The 16,100-nt window shown below is 47.7% G+C and overlaps 2 protein-coding genes across 11 annotated transcripts in view; one reads left to right on the top strand and one right to left on the bottom strand.

Annotated features, from left to right (window-relative positions):
• The first annotated feature begins 3,832 nt into the window (after nucleotides 1-3,832).
• Nucleotides 3,833-7,274, top strand: LOC108612243 (uncharacterized). Its single transcript, XM_018005119.2, has 2 exons — nucleotides 3,833-4,656; nucleotides 4,724-7,274. The coding sequence occupies exons 1-2, from the start codon at nucleotides 4,147-4,149 to the stop codon at nucleotides 7,019-7,021; spliced, it is 2,808 nt and encodes a 935-aa protein (XP_017860608.1). The 5' UTR covers nucleotides 3,833-4,146; the 3' UTR covers nucleotides 7,022-7,274.
• A 213-nt stretch (nucleotides 7,275-7,487) lies between these two features.
• kst (spectrin beta chain, non-erythrocytic 5 kst) overlaps nucleotides 7,488-16,100 on the bottom strand; it is a 37,915-nt gene continuing 29,302 nt past the window's right edge. For 7 of the 10 annotated variants that reach the window (XM_089468959.1, XM_089468961.1, XM_089468964.1 and 4 more), the window contains 5 exons: nucleotides 10,126-16,048; nucleotides 9,704-10,055; nucleotides 9,548-9,646; nucleotides 8,755-9,378; nucleotides 7,488-8,315 (listed from right to left, as the gene is read on the bottom strand). In XM_089468959.1, the coding sequence (XP_089325085.1) occupies nucleotides 8,044-8,315; nucleotides 8,755-9,378; nucleotides 9,548-9,646; nucleotides 9,704-10,055; nucleotides 10,126-16,048 (7,270 nt within the window). In that variant the 3' untranslated portion in view covers nucleotides 7,488-8,043. Of the gene's footprint in view, nucleotides 8,316-8,516; nucleotides 8,577-8,754; nucleotides 9,379-9,547; nucleotides 9,647-9,703; nucleotides 10,056-10,125; nucleotides 16,049-16,100 lie in introns of all 10 variants that reach the window. The other 3 variants (XM_018007404.2, XM_018007405.2, XM_018007406.2) reach the window with 3 other exon arrangements.

The following is a 16,100-nucleotide window of genomic DNA, read 5'->3' as shown; positions in this document are numbered from 1 at the left end:
ATCGGCCTATGTCGCTGTGACGCTCATTTGTGCTTTTAACCACTATTTGCTGGCCATATGATTCTCTATTGAGAACCAACTCATGCTACATATATTTATTTATTTTTTTTTTTACTCTTCTTCTTTGCTAATGTTCTTTTTTGCTTGTTTTATTACCCAAAGTTGCAACACTGGCAAGTCAGTGGCAGCTCAAAGTGGGTAGCACCGTACACTTGCCTTGGCCAGTGTTGTAAAGGCGCTAAGCTACTGGAAGCACCGAATGTAACAAATCTGTTGTCAAAATTGGTTCGCAAGTTACAAGCTGCTTGTAAATATTTAATATCCATTTTAAGGAAGTTTCGAGTACTTAAGTTTAAATTTTTCTTATATATTTATGTATAATAATTTAGCTTATTTTATAAAAATATAAATATATGTAAAATATAAATATAATAATATTTTTTATTTAGTAAAGATATTTCAGTCAGTCTTAATTGCAATACAAGCCACTGTGAGCGGTTGCTTTTGGCTTTTGCAAAGTGATAAGAAAGTAGAGCTCAATTATAATAATATACTATAACAAAACTCATAAAATATAACAAGAAATTCATAAATTAACTTACGCTAATATATAATTTATATGAAAATTTAGAGCAGAGAATTCCCAATTTTCTAAGAGCATATCATAAATGTAAATTGTTGCCTGATATATGTATTTAGTGAATGGATGTTTCCTATCTAAAAATTGGTCTTTCCTATATCAAGTGCATGGATATTTCTAGAAATAGAATGTAAATGTATCTCAAATGGTAGAATATAGTGTTCCCTAATATAACAATGGAATATAAATGTAAATATGTATTTTTAGTAGTAGAGCATAGCTCAGAAATCATGTTTTATAAAAGAACTTCATTATTCAATTCAGCTCTGCTTTTACAATGTTTTCACTCCACTTACAATAAATAAAAATACTTTTACTACTTTTTTGTATACAATTTCCACATTTTAATTAGCTTTAAGACAACAATTTAAATTGCCTAGAAACCCACACAAGCTACCCATTAAATAAACCCACTTAGCTCCGCTCTATTTGTTTATATTGAAACCCCTACTCAAACAGAGGCAAAACAAACCCAGACGCACGAATCGTAGCTTCATATTACACGTGTCGTGTAGGTGTCAAATGAAATAAGTGCTCTCACCTGGCTTCAATTTAAGTGGAATACTCCAAAGTTTGTGCAATTACGGCGATCGGTAATGGGGGTAAACACATGGAAACGAATTAACTTCCGCTAACAATTGCAACTTTTCCGCTTCTGCTTATTTGCTTCTACTTTTCGCAACAGTTTGCGGCTGTTTAACGTGGGCAGGATAGCACTGCTATCTGCTGCTCTGCAAATGAGCAACAACAAGGACACTACGCGAGCAACACGGTCCAGCAACTGAGGCTGCCTGCTCCTAGCTGCGCCTTATTTATACAACTCTAGAGCAGCTGCGGCTGTTGCCGGAGAGTGGGCTGCTCTGGTGGGTGGGGTTGGCTGGATGGCGGCGGCCAAGTGACGGCACAGGTGGGCGGGGGTGTTGTTTGCGCATGTCCTTGCACATAAAACGCAAGATGAGACAGGCTGGATGGTGACTGAGAGAAAGACAGAGAGAGAAATAGACAGAGAGAATATGAGAGTGAGAGATGGGTCTTACGTCCTTCCCCCTTTGTACATAATAATAAACTATATGAGGTACTGGTGCAGGATTGCGTGGGTGATAGCTTGACTGAAATGCAAATAGCGTTAACAGGTGTAGCGGCAGCTGCGCCAGCGACTCGTCGACTCGTCGCAGCTGTTTCTGTTTGCCCCGGCTAGCGACGATTCACCTGTAATTGGGTTTCATTAGCGGAGCCGAGGGAACCCATTTCCGTTTCCCTTCTATTTTATTTAAGCCCTTGTTAGCTGGAAATTGCCGCGTGTTCCAGTTTTGGTGTCAATAGATTTTAATCAGGTGTGGCAAGCGTGGTAAACAGCCAGCCCATCGCCCACCTGCCTGCGTTCAGCTGATTTAAATATCTCGACTCAGTCTCCCGGTCTCCGCTATATTTGTATTCCGCATTGTTTTTATTATTGTGCTCGTTGCCAACTACGTCGTATGCTCAATTGGTATTTATGTATGCAATACGCACGGCACGTGGGTTCACCTCGATACAGGATACAAGGATACAAGGATACAAGGATGTAAGCATATAGCATACAGGATGTGCAGAAGGTGTAGTTGCTGCTAAATGCGTAGTTTCTCTCCATTTTAGCTTAATTTAAGCACTAATTCCTTAACTTCACTATTTTTAGCCCTTTGGCAGCTGAAAATTGTATTAATAGTTGTTTTTGTCTGTTGCCATGGCTATTACTGCTTCTGACGTTTTCTGCCCTGAAGAGTGAGAGCAAACATGAAAATGCTTTTTGGCTGAATGTACAAAACAATTACAAAACAATTGAAAGTCGAAACTTTATATTATTCATATCATTGTATTTAGTTTTATGCAAATTTGCATGAATATTCGCCTGGAAGTTAAAAACAAAGCCTGCACGGAAAGTTTTCAATTGTAAAGTTTTTACTTTGATTTAGGCATGAATTTGAGCTAGATGGTAATAAGTCTAATACAATAAAAGAAAAATACTCTGTGATTATTAAAGTAAATATAAATATTAAAGTAGCTAATAAATAGAATAAATTTACTAAAAATAAATTCTTACAATATTTGATTTTAATTTAAAAAAAAAAAATTGTTTTTCTTTGGTGAATAATTTATATACTGTCCCGCTCAGTTTATGCTTTGTAGTTAAATTTCTAAATTAACATAAAATATCATCCTGATACTGATTCAGTTGATTCTAAAAAAAACCGTTACTTTCTAGAATTCCTTGTTTTCAACACTTTCGACCTTTATCAAGTGCAATGCTTTTGGCATACCTTCTGACTGAGCACAAACTGAGTAACTGTTCAGGCTAAATGCCCTTAAAGCACTAACTTTCAAGTTCACACACACACAAATATTACATATTTTACACAAAACTCGTTTCGAATGCAGCTCACACAGGCTGTTTGTGCATTGGCCTAGGCTGTTGTTTCTTTTAGCGCCTACAACACAATAAACAAATATCATTTGTATTTGTTGTAAAGTTGGTCTGCAAAGCAAAGGTATATTAACAGCACCTTCGTACTTCATTTGTAAATTGTCCGTAGTTCGTGGTTAGCCATTCAGTTTTGTTATTTTGATCGTCTTGTTTAGCCATTCAAGACTTCACTTTGCTTGAGTTTATGGCTGGACAGTGGGAGAGACGCCCACACAACAGTTAACCTTTATTGAAGTGTATCTGTAGCATTACGTATGGACTTGCTTGCAAATTCTTCGCCAACTGCAATTGCGCAAAAGTGCCTGACTGAGCAAACGGAGTATCACAAATGTGTATCACACACACGCACACACACACACACACACGCACACGATCAATTTGTAGCTGAAAATCGAAGCGAAACCAAATCAAAACTCAAATTCCAAAATACAATTAAAGTGCGAGGCGTTGAATCTCATTTAGAAAATGCAATTTCAAGTTCAAATCGAAAATCGCCAACTATTTGGCCGCACATCACTCATACGCCGCATAGGCGCTGGCGCTGGGGCGACCTGTGCACTGACCTTCCGACAATTAAGCGAAAATGTTGCACGCCGCCAAGTACGGCAAGCAGCATTACACTGTTTTTGTATTTTTGGCAATTGAAATGCGCGTGCCACAAATCGACATCGAAATTGAAATTGAAAACGAAAACAAAGCGAAACAGTATTGATCTGTGCATCATCTTGGTTTGCCTTAAATTGTGGAACTGGGGCAAGCATCTCATATCCCTAAACAGGGAGGGTGTTTTTGGCCTCACTGGCATTGACACTGACACGCTCATGCCTGAGCTGATCATTCGTAAAATTGGTTAGCGATCGCTATCGTAATCGTAATCGGACTCGCACTCAGCGCTCGCCAACGGATTCCCCTTTGCGTATAAATATGCGACGCATGCCTCGCAGTTTGTCAAACAACGAGACGCGTTCGACAGTCGCGCATTTCCAGCGAACACATACGCACACAGAGGAGTGAGACGAGTAAGTGAGTGCTTGAGCGGATTAGAATGATGAGTCGTGCGCTGTTACTGCTGCTGTTGGCGCTCGTTGGCGCCAGCCATGCGGCGACACATGTCAACATCTCCATAGCCCAGCAGCCAGCCACAAATCCGGCTGATGTCACCATCATTGATGGAGAGGCGCCGGCTGAGCTGAAGGCGGGTCCCTACAGAATGCAGCAGGAGCAAGGCTTTGCCAGATTGCAGGAGCGACCACAACAACAGCAGCAACAGCAACAGCAGCAACAGTTGCAGCCACAGCAGCAACAGCAGCAAATGCAATCACAGCAGCAACCACTGACTCCACGCCAGGGTTTGGGTCTGCAGCCTGCTCAACCAGTTGCCGTCAATCCCAATGCTCGCATGCCACGTCGTCGTATGCACAGTCGTCGTCCTTCCTTGTACCAACAGCCGCCGCTCAGCGGACAATTCCGTCAGCGCAACCAGCAACTGCGTCAGAATCAGGAGTTCGAGCGTTACATACAATCCTATCATAGCCATGGACCTACCGTGGAAACTGTAAGCTGGAGACATTTGTGGTTGCGAATCTAGTTTCACTATAAATTTTGCTCTTTACTGCCCACAGGTCTTTGAATCCTCCAGTCCTTCGCCTCAGCGCTATACTCAATCCAGCAGCAGCAGCAGCTCTAGTTCCAGTTCCATAGCTGACGACGATGCTGTGTCCATTGGTGGCAGCAAATCCCAGCAGCTGCGCATGTTTGAGCGTCAGGTAGTTGCGCCTGCAGCTCCACAGGGCCAGAGTGCCAACGTGGAGCAGGCACCGGATAGCAAACCCATCTATGAGCCACAGGCCCCGCTGCCAGCCTCAGTGCAAGCTGCTTCCATTGCGCCTGCAGCGGGCTCGAGTTCCAGCTCCAGCTCCAGCTCTAGCTCTAGCTCGGTTGCAGCGCCAGCTCCTGCGCCTGCTTCGACTCCCAATGAGTCTGCCTACGATCCCTCCTTCGACAACAGCTACAATCGACCCAGCTACGACCAGGGCGGCTACAGCTATGGCGATTCCCAGGCTGACTATCAGGATCAGTATCCACCAAATGTAGATGAGGCGTCCAGCTATGATGACTACGCCGACCAGTCTGGCGGCTATCTGCCACCACAGCGTGGCTATGCGCAGCCCGCACCGCCACGCCCCGTTGTCACCAAGACCATACAGATTGTGCAGCCGGCGCTGAAGGCCAAGAAATACGAAGTGCGTCATCCGGCTATCCAAAAGGAGTTCTACGACATCGAAGAGCGCGTGGTTATTAAGCCAGCTGGCACGCTGGTGGTGGAGCTCGATCATCCAGTGGCCAAGATACCTAGAGGTGAGACATTGCTGCCCTTAGGTCATCCACATCCAGCCGTTGCCTCCGCCTACAACAACAATGGACAGGTGCAAACACAGAGCTACAACAACAATGGCAACGAGTATAGGCCATCCTATGATACGCCACAGAAGGAGCAGCAATTGGGCACCACCATTGGCTCCAGTGTGACGACCATGCCCAGCTATGATCAGGCGCCCAAGGATGACTATGTCGAGGCGCAGCTGCAACAGCAACCCGGACAAGGCAGCGATGCTCTCGACGGCAATCGTCAGAGCTTGCCAGGCCCCAGTCCCAGCTCCAGCTCCAGCTCTAGCTCCAGTTCGAGTGTCATCGCCACCGATGGCAATGGCAACCAATACCAGATCAATAAGAAGCATCTCACACCCAAGATGCTGACACGTGTCGAGCCGGAGCAACAGCCTGACTATGAGTACGGACGCAGTGAGGCCAGCTATCCAACACAGCGTGGCTATCAACGCAATAGCTACAATCGTGCCCCATATCAGACTCCCAGCAATGACGATTACTTCAGTGGCGAGTTCCTGCCCAATGCCAATGCTGGCAATGTGGAGGCCAAGCCAGCTCGCCTGGAGGAGGCAGCGCCACGCACGCAGATCATTAAGCACGAGCACAAGATCCATTTGCCGCCATCTCAGCATAATATTTACCTGGGCCGCAGTCGTCAGCCTGCGCTCAAGGAGCGTCGTATCACAGAGGTGCAGGAGGTGCCCGCAAATGTGGCCGAGCTGAAACCATATTTACGCAACCATGCCGGACCCACCGTGGTCTATGCCAAGTCAACGGTGCGCACAGCTGCACCACGCGGCTTCTACCAGCAGTCCTCACGACAGCGCAGTCCACTGGCCGAAGAGCTGGAGTACAGTGCTCCATATTCGCGCATGCGTTATGATCCGGAGCTGGAGTCGTCCAGCGGCCGCTTAGTGGAGGCAACAAAGCAACCGAAGCCAGCTGCCAAGGCGCAAATTAATTTGCAAATTCCGCATCAGGATGATCGCGATCAATCCATTGTAGCCACGGCCACGATTACGCCACTCAAGCCGGATTGTGACCAGCAGAAGGAGCAGCAAGAGGAGCGATCCTCGCGCTTGCAGCAGTATCAACCGCAGCAGCAGTTCCAGCGCTTGGTAGAGCCACCCGCACCCGCGCCCGTTGTGCCCACCACACAGGCCACGCCCACTCCCGCACAGCAGCCGCTCGATGTGGACGTCTCCCTGAATGGTGCCGCTGGCCATCTCAATCGTCATCTGCAGCCCAATGAGCGCGTCATCTCAGCCACAGCGGCGCCCACCGATGCGGCGGCCACCAGCGAAACATTCCACAAACGCCGCATCGTGGTCAATCATCCATTCCAGACGGTGCGCGAGGTGGTCGAGCATGAGCCCATCACCAACTATCATCAGATCCAGGTAAATGAGCCCGCTTCACCTGCACTCTACCATCAAGCCGCCTACTACCAGCAGCCGATGCAGACACACGGAAATCTTGTTCAATTCAAATCCACATCGACTCATGGCAATCTCTATGCGCATTATGGCTAAACCCGAAAACTGATCGACCTCGTTATAGAGCCGGATTTGTATAGTTGACTACTCGAATTTGTTGTTTTTATTGCATTTTTTGTTTGATAGAATAAGGATATACGAAAAATATGTAAAAATCGGTGGAAGGGCCCTTTCCATACAATATTGATCTTATCATTATGAATATGTTAACCATAGAACTTAGAGTTAAGCGATGAATTACTTGCCAGCAATAAAATGCATATAAAATGCTTCGAAAATATAAATTAAAGTCGTTTGCTTAGCGACGAGTTGATCAATGCAGATTGCTGCGCTGGCGCCATCTATTGTTCAATTTTTAACGATAACAGTGACGAAACTATGTTAAATTGGCTTTGTTAGCTTGGCATGAAATCGGTTACTGGCAAATGCAATTGAAAAATATTTTGATAGTAAAACTATCTGAAAAGATTTGATACAAAAATATAAGAAAACACCAAAGCTGTCCAATCTGCAATATTTAATTCTTTTTAAAAACTACTCTTCGACATTCCAATTTCAATCAATAAATCTCCATTGTGAATTTTAATATAATTCATAGCTATAAGGTTAGCCCAGCCATATAAATTCTAATCTTCTTTTTGTTTCACATATAATATAATAATTTTTATTGGTTTTGTTTACTCTCTTTTTTATCTTTTTTTACGAAAATTATATTTAGGTATAAGCATACAACGAACAAACTTACAATTACATTTTCTTTTATAATGCATTTAAAACATTGACTGTTTAATATTATAATTGTTTATACTTTTCATTCAGCGTTACAAGACACATATTAGTGCACAATTTTGCAATTTTATTTTTATTTACGATTTTGCGTTTTGTTTCGAATTTTGTTTACTGTGTCGTAATGTATGGATTAAGTATTAAATATATTGTTTATCATTTATATATGTCTATAAAAAATACAAAAACAATTGACGCTCAACTCTCCAATGCAATTGTCCAATAAGAAATTTCCTTTAAGCTTAGTTGGAATTTAATTGTTTAATTTTGCTTCACTGTGGCGGCGTTTGACTCGAACGGCGTTTGTCCTTGTCTTTCTCCTTCTCCTTGTCACCGCCCTTGCGTCCAAAGATGCGGAACATGCCGCTGCGACGCTCGTCTTTGCTCTTGCTGGTGCTGCTGCTGCTGCCCTTCACACCGGAAACGGAGGAAATGGACTGAGCCTCGCTCTCGCTCGAACTTTCCGCTGATGCGCGCGTATAGCTTATCGAGTCGGGTTGCAGCGAAACGGGTCGGTTGCTCTCAAAGCGCGAATTGCCCCAACCTGTGTGCATAAAGTACAGATAAAGAGATCATTAGCAAATGCGAATTGAGAAGGCTGAGAATCAGTGGGCATGCAAACTTAAAAGAGCATATGTGATTGTTAACATAAAATAGTGTGTGAGTGTGCGTGCATATAATGTAAAAAGAGATAAAGATACATATATATATATATATAGAGACAGAGATTGTAATTTAAGTATACTTTGCAAACTCGTGCGCAAATAGGATCGACGCGTTATTTTCACCGGCTTTACAGTTGAACCTTCACATTTATATATATAATTTGTTGGCATGCAAATCAAAGAGAAAAAATAAAAGAAGAGAAAGACAGAGAGATAAAGTACCAAAAACCGCTACAGTTCGCATTCAAGTATAACTAGGATACATATATGTATATAGAGGCAAGCCTTATTTATATTAGGATAACTCTGTTTGTGTACCGATTCCGTCGTTATTGTTATTTAAATGTAGACCCATATAGCTTGGATTACTGATGGCATTATTATGCTCAACGGAGCCCGATGATGATTTTGTTGATGATGTTGGTGATGAGCTCGTTAGGTGCCAAACCGTGCGACTGCTTGTAGCATGTTGTTGCTGCTGTATCGTTGTTGTTGTTGTCGTAGTTGTTGTTGAGTTGTGAATATTACCGTTGCCATTGCTGCTCGCATTGCTGCTCGAGTAGTTAATCGTTCGCTTTGTCGTGCTGCTGTTGCTACTGTGGCCATTGTTGTTGTTATTGTTGTTGTTGCTGCTGCTGCTGCTGCTACTGTGGCTATGACAGTAGCTATTGCCTGGCGCATGCGCCTCCATCTCAATGAATTTACGCGTCGAATCGATACGTCCAGAGGGCACTCTCTGTGGTGATGCCAAGAACTGCTGCTGCTGCTGTTGTCGTGCAATGTTGTTGCTGTAGTAGTCGGGTTGTTGCTGTTGCTGCTGATTGGCTGCTGCATTAAATGCATTGATGCGTTGTTGCACCTGCGCCGCATGTGGCGACTGATGGCTATGTGGATGACTGCTGCCCAATGGCGGCATCGTTGTTGGCAATGGCGGCGGATTATCTAATTTATATGTATACGCGACGAGTTTTTGGAAAGGGACACGTTGTTTACAATGAGGTATATGTGGTTGTGTGTGTGGGAGTGTGTGTGTGTGGTACAAACACAAATAGCGAAATGCAGTTAACTACAAGGTTAACTACAGTGGGTGAATAACCCTTGGACTACTTACCCGACTGTCTGGATTCACTGTTACGCATTAGAACGCCACTGTCATCTCGGCTATTGCCATTCTGGGCGGGAAGCGTGGCGGATCGGCCATCGGTAAGATCTGTAGAGGATACCATTAGTTAGTCTATTATACAGTTAATAACTTTCAGCTATTTACCATTGCTGGAACTTTGACGATTGCGCAGCATTACCAAATTCTCTTGGCTTTGACGTTGACTGGCCACAGGTGGTGCTCCTCGTGGTGGTATCGGTGGCTTCTGATCGAAAGCGGATGTGGGTGAACTGGGCTGGGGCTGTTGCTGCTGCTGCTGTTGTTGTTGTTGTTGTTGCTGCTGCTGTAACTGTTGCTGTTGCATTTGACGCTGCAGGAAGGCCATTTGGGGCGTGGGTGTGTCTAACGTATGGCCACTGCTGGAGCGACGCTGTGAGTCTGGCGAGGAGTTGCGCGAGCTAACGGGCGAGTCCATATTGCTGCTCACCTTGATGTCCGGCGAGCTGCTCGATTGTTGCTGTAAGTGAGAGAAACAAAATGGTTAATCAATCAAGGTATTTGCTATTCATTATCTCATTCAAACTCACCTTCATCGATTCGTCGTAGCTCAGCAGCTGTAGATTTGGTGGCAGACTAGCATGGAAGGATATCTTGCGTACCCAATCGTTCATAATGTCCAGTGATGGTGCCTCGAAAAGGAATTCGGAGCCGTCGGGCAGCTTTAGGCGGAAGACGTACTTCTTCTTTGTGTAGTCATCGGCACGCTCGCACTTGGCACCCAGTATATTAACTGGCGCCGTGGCCGTCTTCTGCTGCAAGAAATCATTCTCGTCCTTGAAGAAGCACACCAATTGACCGCACAGCACTGTATGGAACTGCTTCCAGGAGCGTACGGGTGCCTTTTTGCCACCAGATTGCAGTCCATGCTTACGCTCAAGCATGCCTTGAATCTCGACGGGCGGCAAATCGAACCCCTCGCCCTTTTGGTTCTTGCGGAAGGATTGGGCACGACGACGCGTAGTAAAGGATGGCGTACGTTTCGCTTGCTTGGGCTGAACCTTCATGCTCTCGGCACGTTTCACATTGGCATCGGCCGAGCCACGTCTCAATCGATCGCCGAAGATGCCACTGGAGCTGCTCTTCTGCAGGTTCAGATGCTCTTCCAGATGCTGATCTTGGAAGGGTGGACGCAGCTGTGTTTGTGATATAGCTGGCGACTGGGCGGCACTACCTGGTGCACTGATACTGCTGTTGCTGCCACCGCCGATCGTCACCATGGGCGTGGAGAAAATGGGCGTCTTCTCTTGGGCAGCGGCATTGTTGCGATGCTCCTGTTGCTTCTCGGCGCGACGACGTTCATCGTTAAGACGCTGCAGCTCCTTTTGCTTGAGCTGCTCAAGGCGTTCCTTTTCAAGACGTTCCTTCTCCTTCTGCTTGGCCAGTTTCTCGTTCTCCAGTTGCTTGCGGAAACGCTGTTCGAGCAGCGTAATGCGTTTAATCGCCTGGAATTTCTCCTCTTGGGCGGCCACAGTCTTCTCGAAGTCCTCGTGACGTCGCAACAAATCCTCCACCTGAGGTATTGAGTCACCCAGCTTGGCATCCTTCAGCTGTGGCTCGCGACTGCTGATCCATTGCTCCAGGATCTCGGCATCCTTAAGGAACAACTGTGTATCCAGATTAAGCTCGTAGATCTCCTTACGTTGCTGTAGCGTATGCTCGAGCAGATCATGACGGGACTTCAGCACCTTTATCTTATCCTCCACCTCATGGGCAAGGAAGTGCTTCTCCTTGATCAGCTTCTGTCCGTTGGCCGTAAAGTTGGCAAAGGTTTCGTCACGTGCACGGATCTCGGCATGATGGTCCTTAATACTGGCCAGCAACAACTCCGCACCGGCCACACTGGTGGCCAGCTCCGGAGCCGTGATCTTGGCCAGCATCTCATTGATCCAGGCAATCAGATCACGATACTCGTCGAAGTACGATTGCAGCTGTTCAGCCTGATTCAGCTTGCTCTTGCGTGCGTTTGTCTTCTCCTTGAGATCTGTCCAGGCCTCAACTGTCTCATCGCGCTTCACCTCGATATGCTCGCGTGCGTCGGGATAAATCTCGCCTAGCTTAACAGCTTCGGCTAGCACTGAATCGACCTGCTCCTTGATGGCTACAAGTTCGCTCTCAAATACTTGATGCTTGCGTCCCAGCGCTTGGATGCTCTCCAAGTCCTGTCCATAATCTTCAGAGATGAGCGAGGCATCCTTCTCGTTTATCAGCGAGATGGTCTCATCAGCCACGCGATCGTAGACATGCACCTGTTTGGCTCCAGCAAGCGCATCTTGGCGTGCATTCACCAAATCCTTGAGCTCATCCCACAACTGTTTCGTTTCATCGCGCTTGGCCTTGATGGAATTGCGATACGGATTGTTTTCCTGTATGAGGCGATCGCCCCGCTCCAGACATGCCTCAACACGTGCTTCATTGGCATTCAGATTGGACACAAAGGACTCAAAGGCTAGCATCAATTGCTCCACGTGCTCCACATCCTCACCATAGTCCTCGCTGGCAGTGACAGTCATTTGATCGCCCACCCATTCGTGGAGCTCCTCCGTTTCACGCAGGTATTCAAAGAGCTTCTTGCATTCGGTGAGGCGTAGCTCACGATCCTTGGCCAGACGCAGCAGCTCCGCATACTGCTGCGTGATGGCGCCGTTCTTCTCCTGTATATTGGCGCTGTCAAAGTGATTGCGTTCAATGAGGCCCGTTGCCAGCTTGTTCACCTTGTCGATGGAAGGCTTGAAGGAGGTCAGCTCGCGCTGCAACACCTCCAGTTTCTTCTGATGTGTCTGCACGGAGATTTCATCACGTCCGTAGTCGCTGCTGGCCAAAATCGGTCGCTTCTCACGCATCCAGGCATCCGCCTCGTTGGCCTCCACATAGAACAGTTGACTCTCGACGGCATCCAACAGACGCAGACGCCTGATTGCAGCCAAATCTCGCAACTGCACGAGTTGCTTCTGCAGCAGCTCCGATTTGTATTGTATCTGCTCGCTGGCAAAGTGATTGTCGCGTATCATTTGCTGGCCACGCTGCAGTAGCGCCTGGATCAATGGCTCCTGTGATGTTAGCTCTGCCTCCAGGGCATTGTGCTTCTTCTGCAGACCTTGCACGGCCAACAGACTGCTGCCCAGATCCTGAGAGCCAGCAATTAGCTGCTTCTCGGCCAGCCATTGGAGCTCATCTTCGGCATCGCGCAGGAACTGCTGCAGACTGAGCGAATCCTCGAGGTTCTCGCGCCTTATGGTAATCGGTTCATGCAGCGTATTGTAGCGCTTGATGGCAGCCATTGCACGCTCGTGGATTTCGTGTTTGAGGAAATGATCCATCTGGAAGAACTTTTCGTCCATGACCTTCAGCTGATCGGACAGCTCGTTATGGTGCGCTACATCGGCCTCGAGCCGTTCGTGCTTCTTCAGCAGATTGCTAACCGTGGCCAAATCCTTACCGTAGTCCTCACTAGACAGCTGCGCCTCCACATCATCCATCCAGTTGTTGAACTCATCGACGCTGCGATTGAAGGCCAGTGCTTCATATGCCTGCTGTAGCTTCTCCTTCTTGGCTTTGGACGCGGCCTTCAGCTTGGCCCAGTCGCCCTCCAGCAGTTGCACCTGTTGCGCAATCTCATCCTTAGCAAAGTGCTCACCCTTAATCAAGCGCTCGCCCTCACTGATGACGGCCTGCACTCGTGGCGAATTGCTCAACAACTCGGAATCAAATGCCGTGTGCTTCTGAATTTTACTTTGCAAATTGCTTGGCTCACGGTAATTCTCATCCAGCGCCACCTGTAGCTTCTGCACCAGCCAGCGGTCAATCTCATAGAGACTGCGCAGGAACTCCTGCAGCTGCAATGACTGCATGAGACGATTCTTACGCTCGGCTGACTGCTCCAATAGCTTCTTTTTGCGGCGCAGCACATAGGCCAACTTCTCACTAATCAGATCCCCATCCTTCGGGTTACCCTCCAGTATGCTGTTGGCAAACTTTTGCAAGGCATCCACATGATCTGCATCGAGCAGCTTCTCAAAGGCATCGTGCTTTTTAAGCAAACGTTCCACAGCGGTGTAGGAATCGCCTAGATCATCGTTGTTCAGGAAAGCCTCCTTGTTGGCCAGCCAGATCTCCACCTGTTCCACCTGAGCCTTGAACAACTGCAGCTGATGGGCTTCGGTGAGGTCACGTGCCCGTTCACTCCATGCCTCGTGCAGCGTCTGATGCAACTCCTCCAGGGCTTGCAGATACTGCTTCACACTCTCCGATTGCTTGGTCTGGCTGATAAGCTGCTCTCCGTGCTGCTTCAGTGCCACGAAAGCCAGATCACGTCCATCGATCTCCACTTTGCGCTCCTGGTGCAGCTCAAGCTGCGTTTCGCAGTCGTTGATCGTGGATGGCGCTTGGGTCGCATTCATTTTCTTCACCATATCATTGACCCACAGCTCCAGCTCCCTTACGTCCGAGACAAACTTGTGCACCAAAAAGGCTTCGTTCAGCACACTCTGCCGCTTCACCGATAGACTCTGCAGATTGCCCCAGGACTTGTGCAGCTCTTGAAGCTTGCGCTCAATAACCTCAGCACGTTCGGGGTATTTACGAATAAGATACTCGGCGGCGGCCTCATGCTCATCAATCTTCTGCTTCACAGCGGACATGTCACGCTCCAGCGCTTCCTCGCGACGGATCAGTGCTTCGACAGCGGCCAAATCACGGCCCGTGTCTGCGGAGCTCATGGCCAGCGCCTTCTCGGCAATTCGTTCCGCCGTATCGTCCACGTCGCGATTGAACACATGGATTTCATTGGCTCCTCCGAGCAGCGCACGATAGGCGTTCAGTGCACCCTGAAGCTGGCGCCAATTGTGATTGAAGTCGCGCCGGCGCTTGTCCACACTCTGCGTATCCTCTGGCAGCTGTGCCTGGTTGATCAGCTTATCAGCCAATAGATTAATGTGCTTAACACGCTGATCATCCACACGCATGTCCGAGTCGACGTCGTCCAGTTTACGCATCAGTGCATTGCAGTGCTCCAGATCGCGGCCCGTGTCGCTGGCCTGCACCATCATTTCCTTGTCACGTATCCAGGCTTCGATCTTGTCCAGCTGATTGTTGAACTCCAGTATGTCTTGGGCCTCCTCGAGGCCGCGTCCACGCTGATCCAGCTCGGCGAGCAGACCCTGCCAGGCAGCCACCACGCGTTCAATGGCTTGCTTGATTTCTGGCGAGGATTCGTGCTGCTTGCTTAGCAGTATGACGCCTGTGTCTTGGATCTCCTTGATGCGACCCTGATTGGCAGCCACTTCGGCCTGGAAGGCCTGATGCTTTTGCAACTTCTTGATCTTCTCATCCAGATTGGTGACCTCGGCATAGTTGGCCGCATCCGCTTCCAATTTCTTTTGCTTCTCATTGATCCATGACTCGGCTTCGGCGCAATCACGCACAAACTTGGCATACAGCAAAGCATCCTCCAGCTTGTAACGACGCACAGCGCACAAATCCTTTACCTTTTGGCGACGCGCCAGGACACCTTGCAGTATCGTCTGTATATTGGCGCTATCGTAGTGGCGCTGCTCTATTAGCTTGCGTCCATGTTCTTGCAGCAATGCTACCTTCTCCTCTTGAGTCTGAATGACACGCTCGAACTCGTCGTGCTTCTTGATCTGGTTCTGAACATCCTCCACAGTTTGACCGAAATCGGAGCTGCTGAGTGCCGCTTGCTGTGAGCTGGATAGATTATCGATTTGTTTGGCATCGCGCAGGAAGCAGAACAAATCGATTTTCTGCTCCAGCATAATCTTCTTCTTGTTCCAGGCTGCATGCAGCTTCTGTCGTTCATCCAACATAGCCGCACACTTTTCCTCCACATCGGCGGCCGCATAGTGTCCCGTTTGGACCATGGAATCGCTGAGCTCGTTTAGGTATCGGAATTTGTCCTCACGTGCCTCAATCTCGCCATAGATCGCATCGTGCTGTATCTTCAGCGCCGTGGCGCCTGCTGCATCACTCACGTGCTCCTCAGCTTGCAGGGCGGCACGCAGATTCGCCGACCAGGACACAATGTCGCGCACATCTGTGAGGAATGTTTGCAAATCGGAGCTGGCAGCCAAACGATCACCACGTGCCGTTGAGCGCTCCTTCAGATCATTCCAGGCGGCCACCACCTTATCCTGTTGCTGAGCAATGGCTGCCGCATTCGAAGGATATTTGGCTTGTAGGCGCACCGAATCCTCAACCAGCATTTGTAGCTGAGCCTCCAGCGCAACCAGATCATTCTCGAAACCTTCGTGCTTGCGTAGCAGAGCTAGCGCCGAGTTCAAGTCCTTGCCCAACTCGGAAGAAAGTGCGGCATTCTTGTCTTGGATGCGGAAGAGCGCTTCAGCGACATCGCGATGGAAACGATGGATCTCGCCAGCAGCATGCAGTTTTTGTTCGCGTTGTTTGAGCAGCTTCAAGAGATTGTCCCAGGACGTTCTAAAGGAAGCAGAAGGAAGCAATATTAAGTAAATAATTGCATAGCTAAGTG

This window comes from Drosophila arizonae, chromosome 4 (assembly GCF_054131065.1).
Source record: "Drosophila arizonae isolate 15081-1271.41 chromosome 4, UAZ_ARI_1.0, whole genome shotgun sequence".
In the NCBI taxonomy this organism is placed as follows: Eukaryota; Metazoa; Arthropoda; class Insecta; order Diptera; family Drosophilidae; genus Drosophila; species Drosophila arizonae.
This window is presented reverse-complemented; position numbering and strand designations above follow the sequence as displayed.

Excerpts from the sequence above, each read along its gene's own strand:
- LOC108612243 (XM_018005119.2), top strand. The coding sequence starts at position 4,147 with ATGATGAGTCGTGCGCTGTTACTGCTGCTGTTGGCGCTCGTTGGCGCC. Across the intron at positions 4,657-4,723 it reads ATGGACCTACCGTGGAAACT|GTCTTTGAATCCTCCAGTCC; the intron begins GTAAGCTGGAGA and ends TACTGCCCACAG.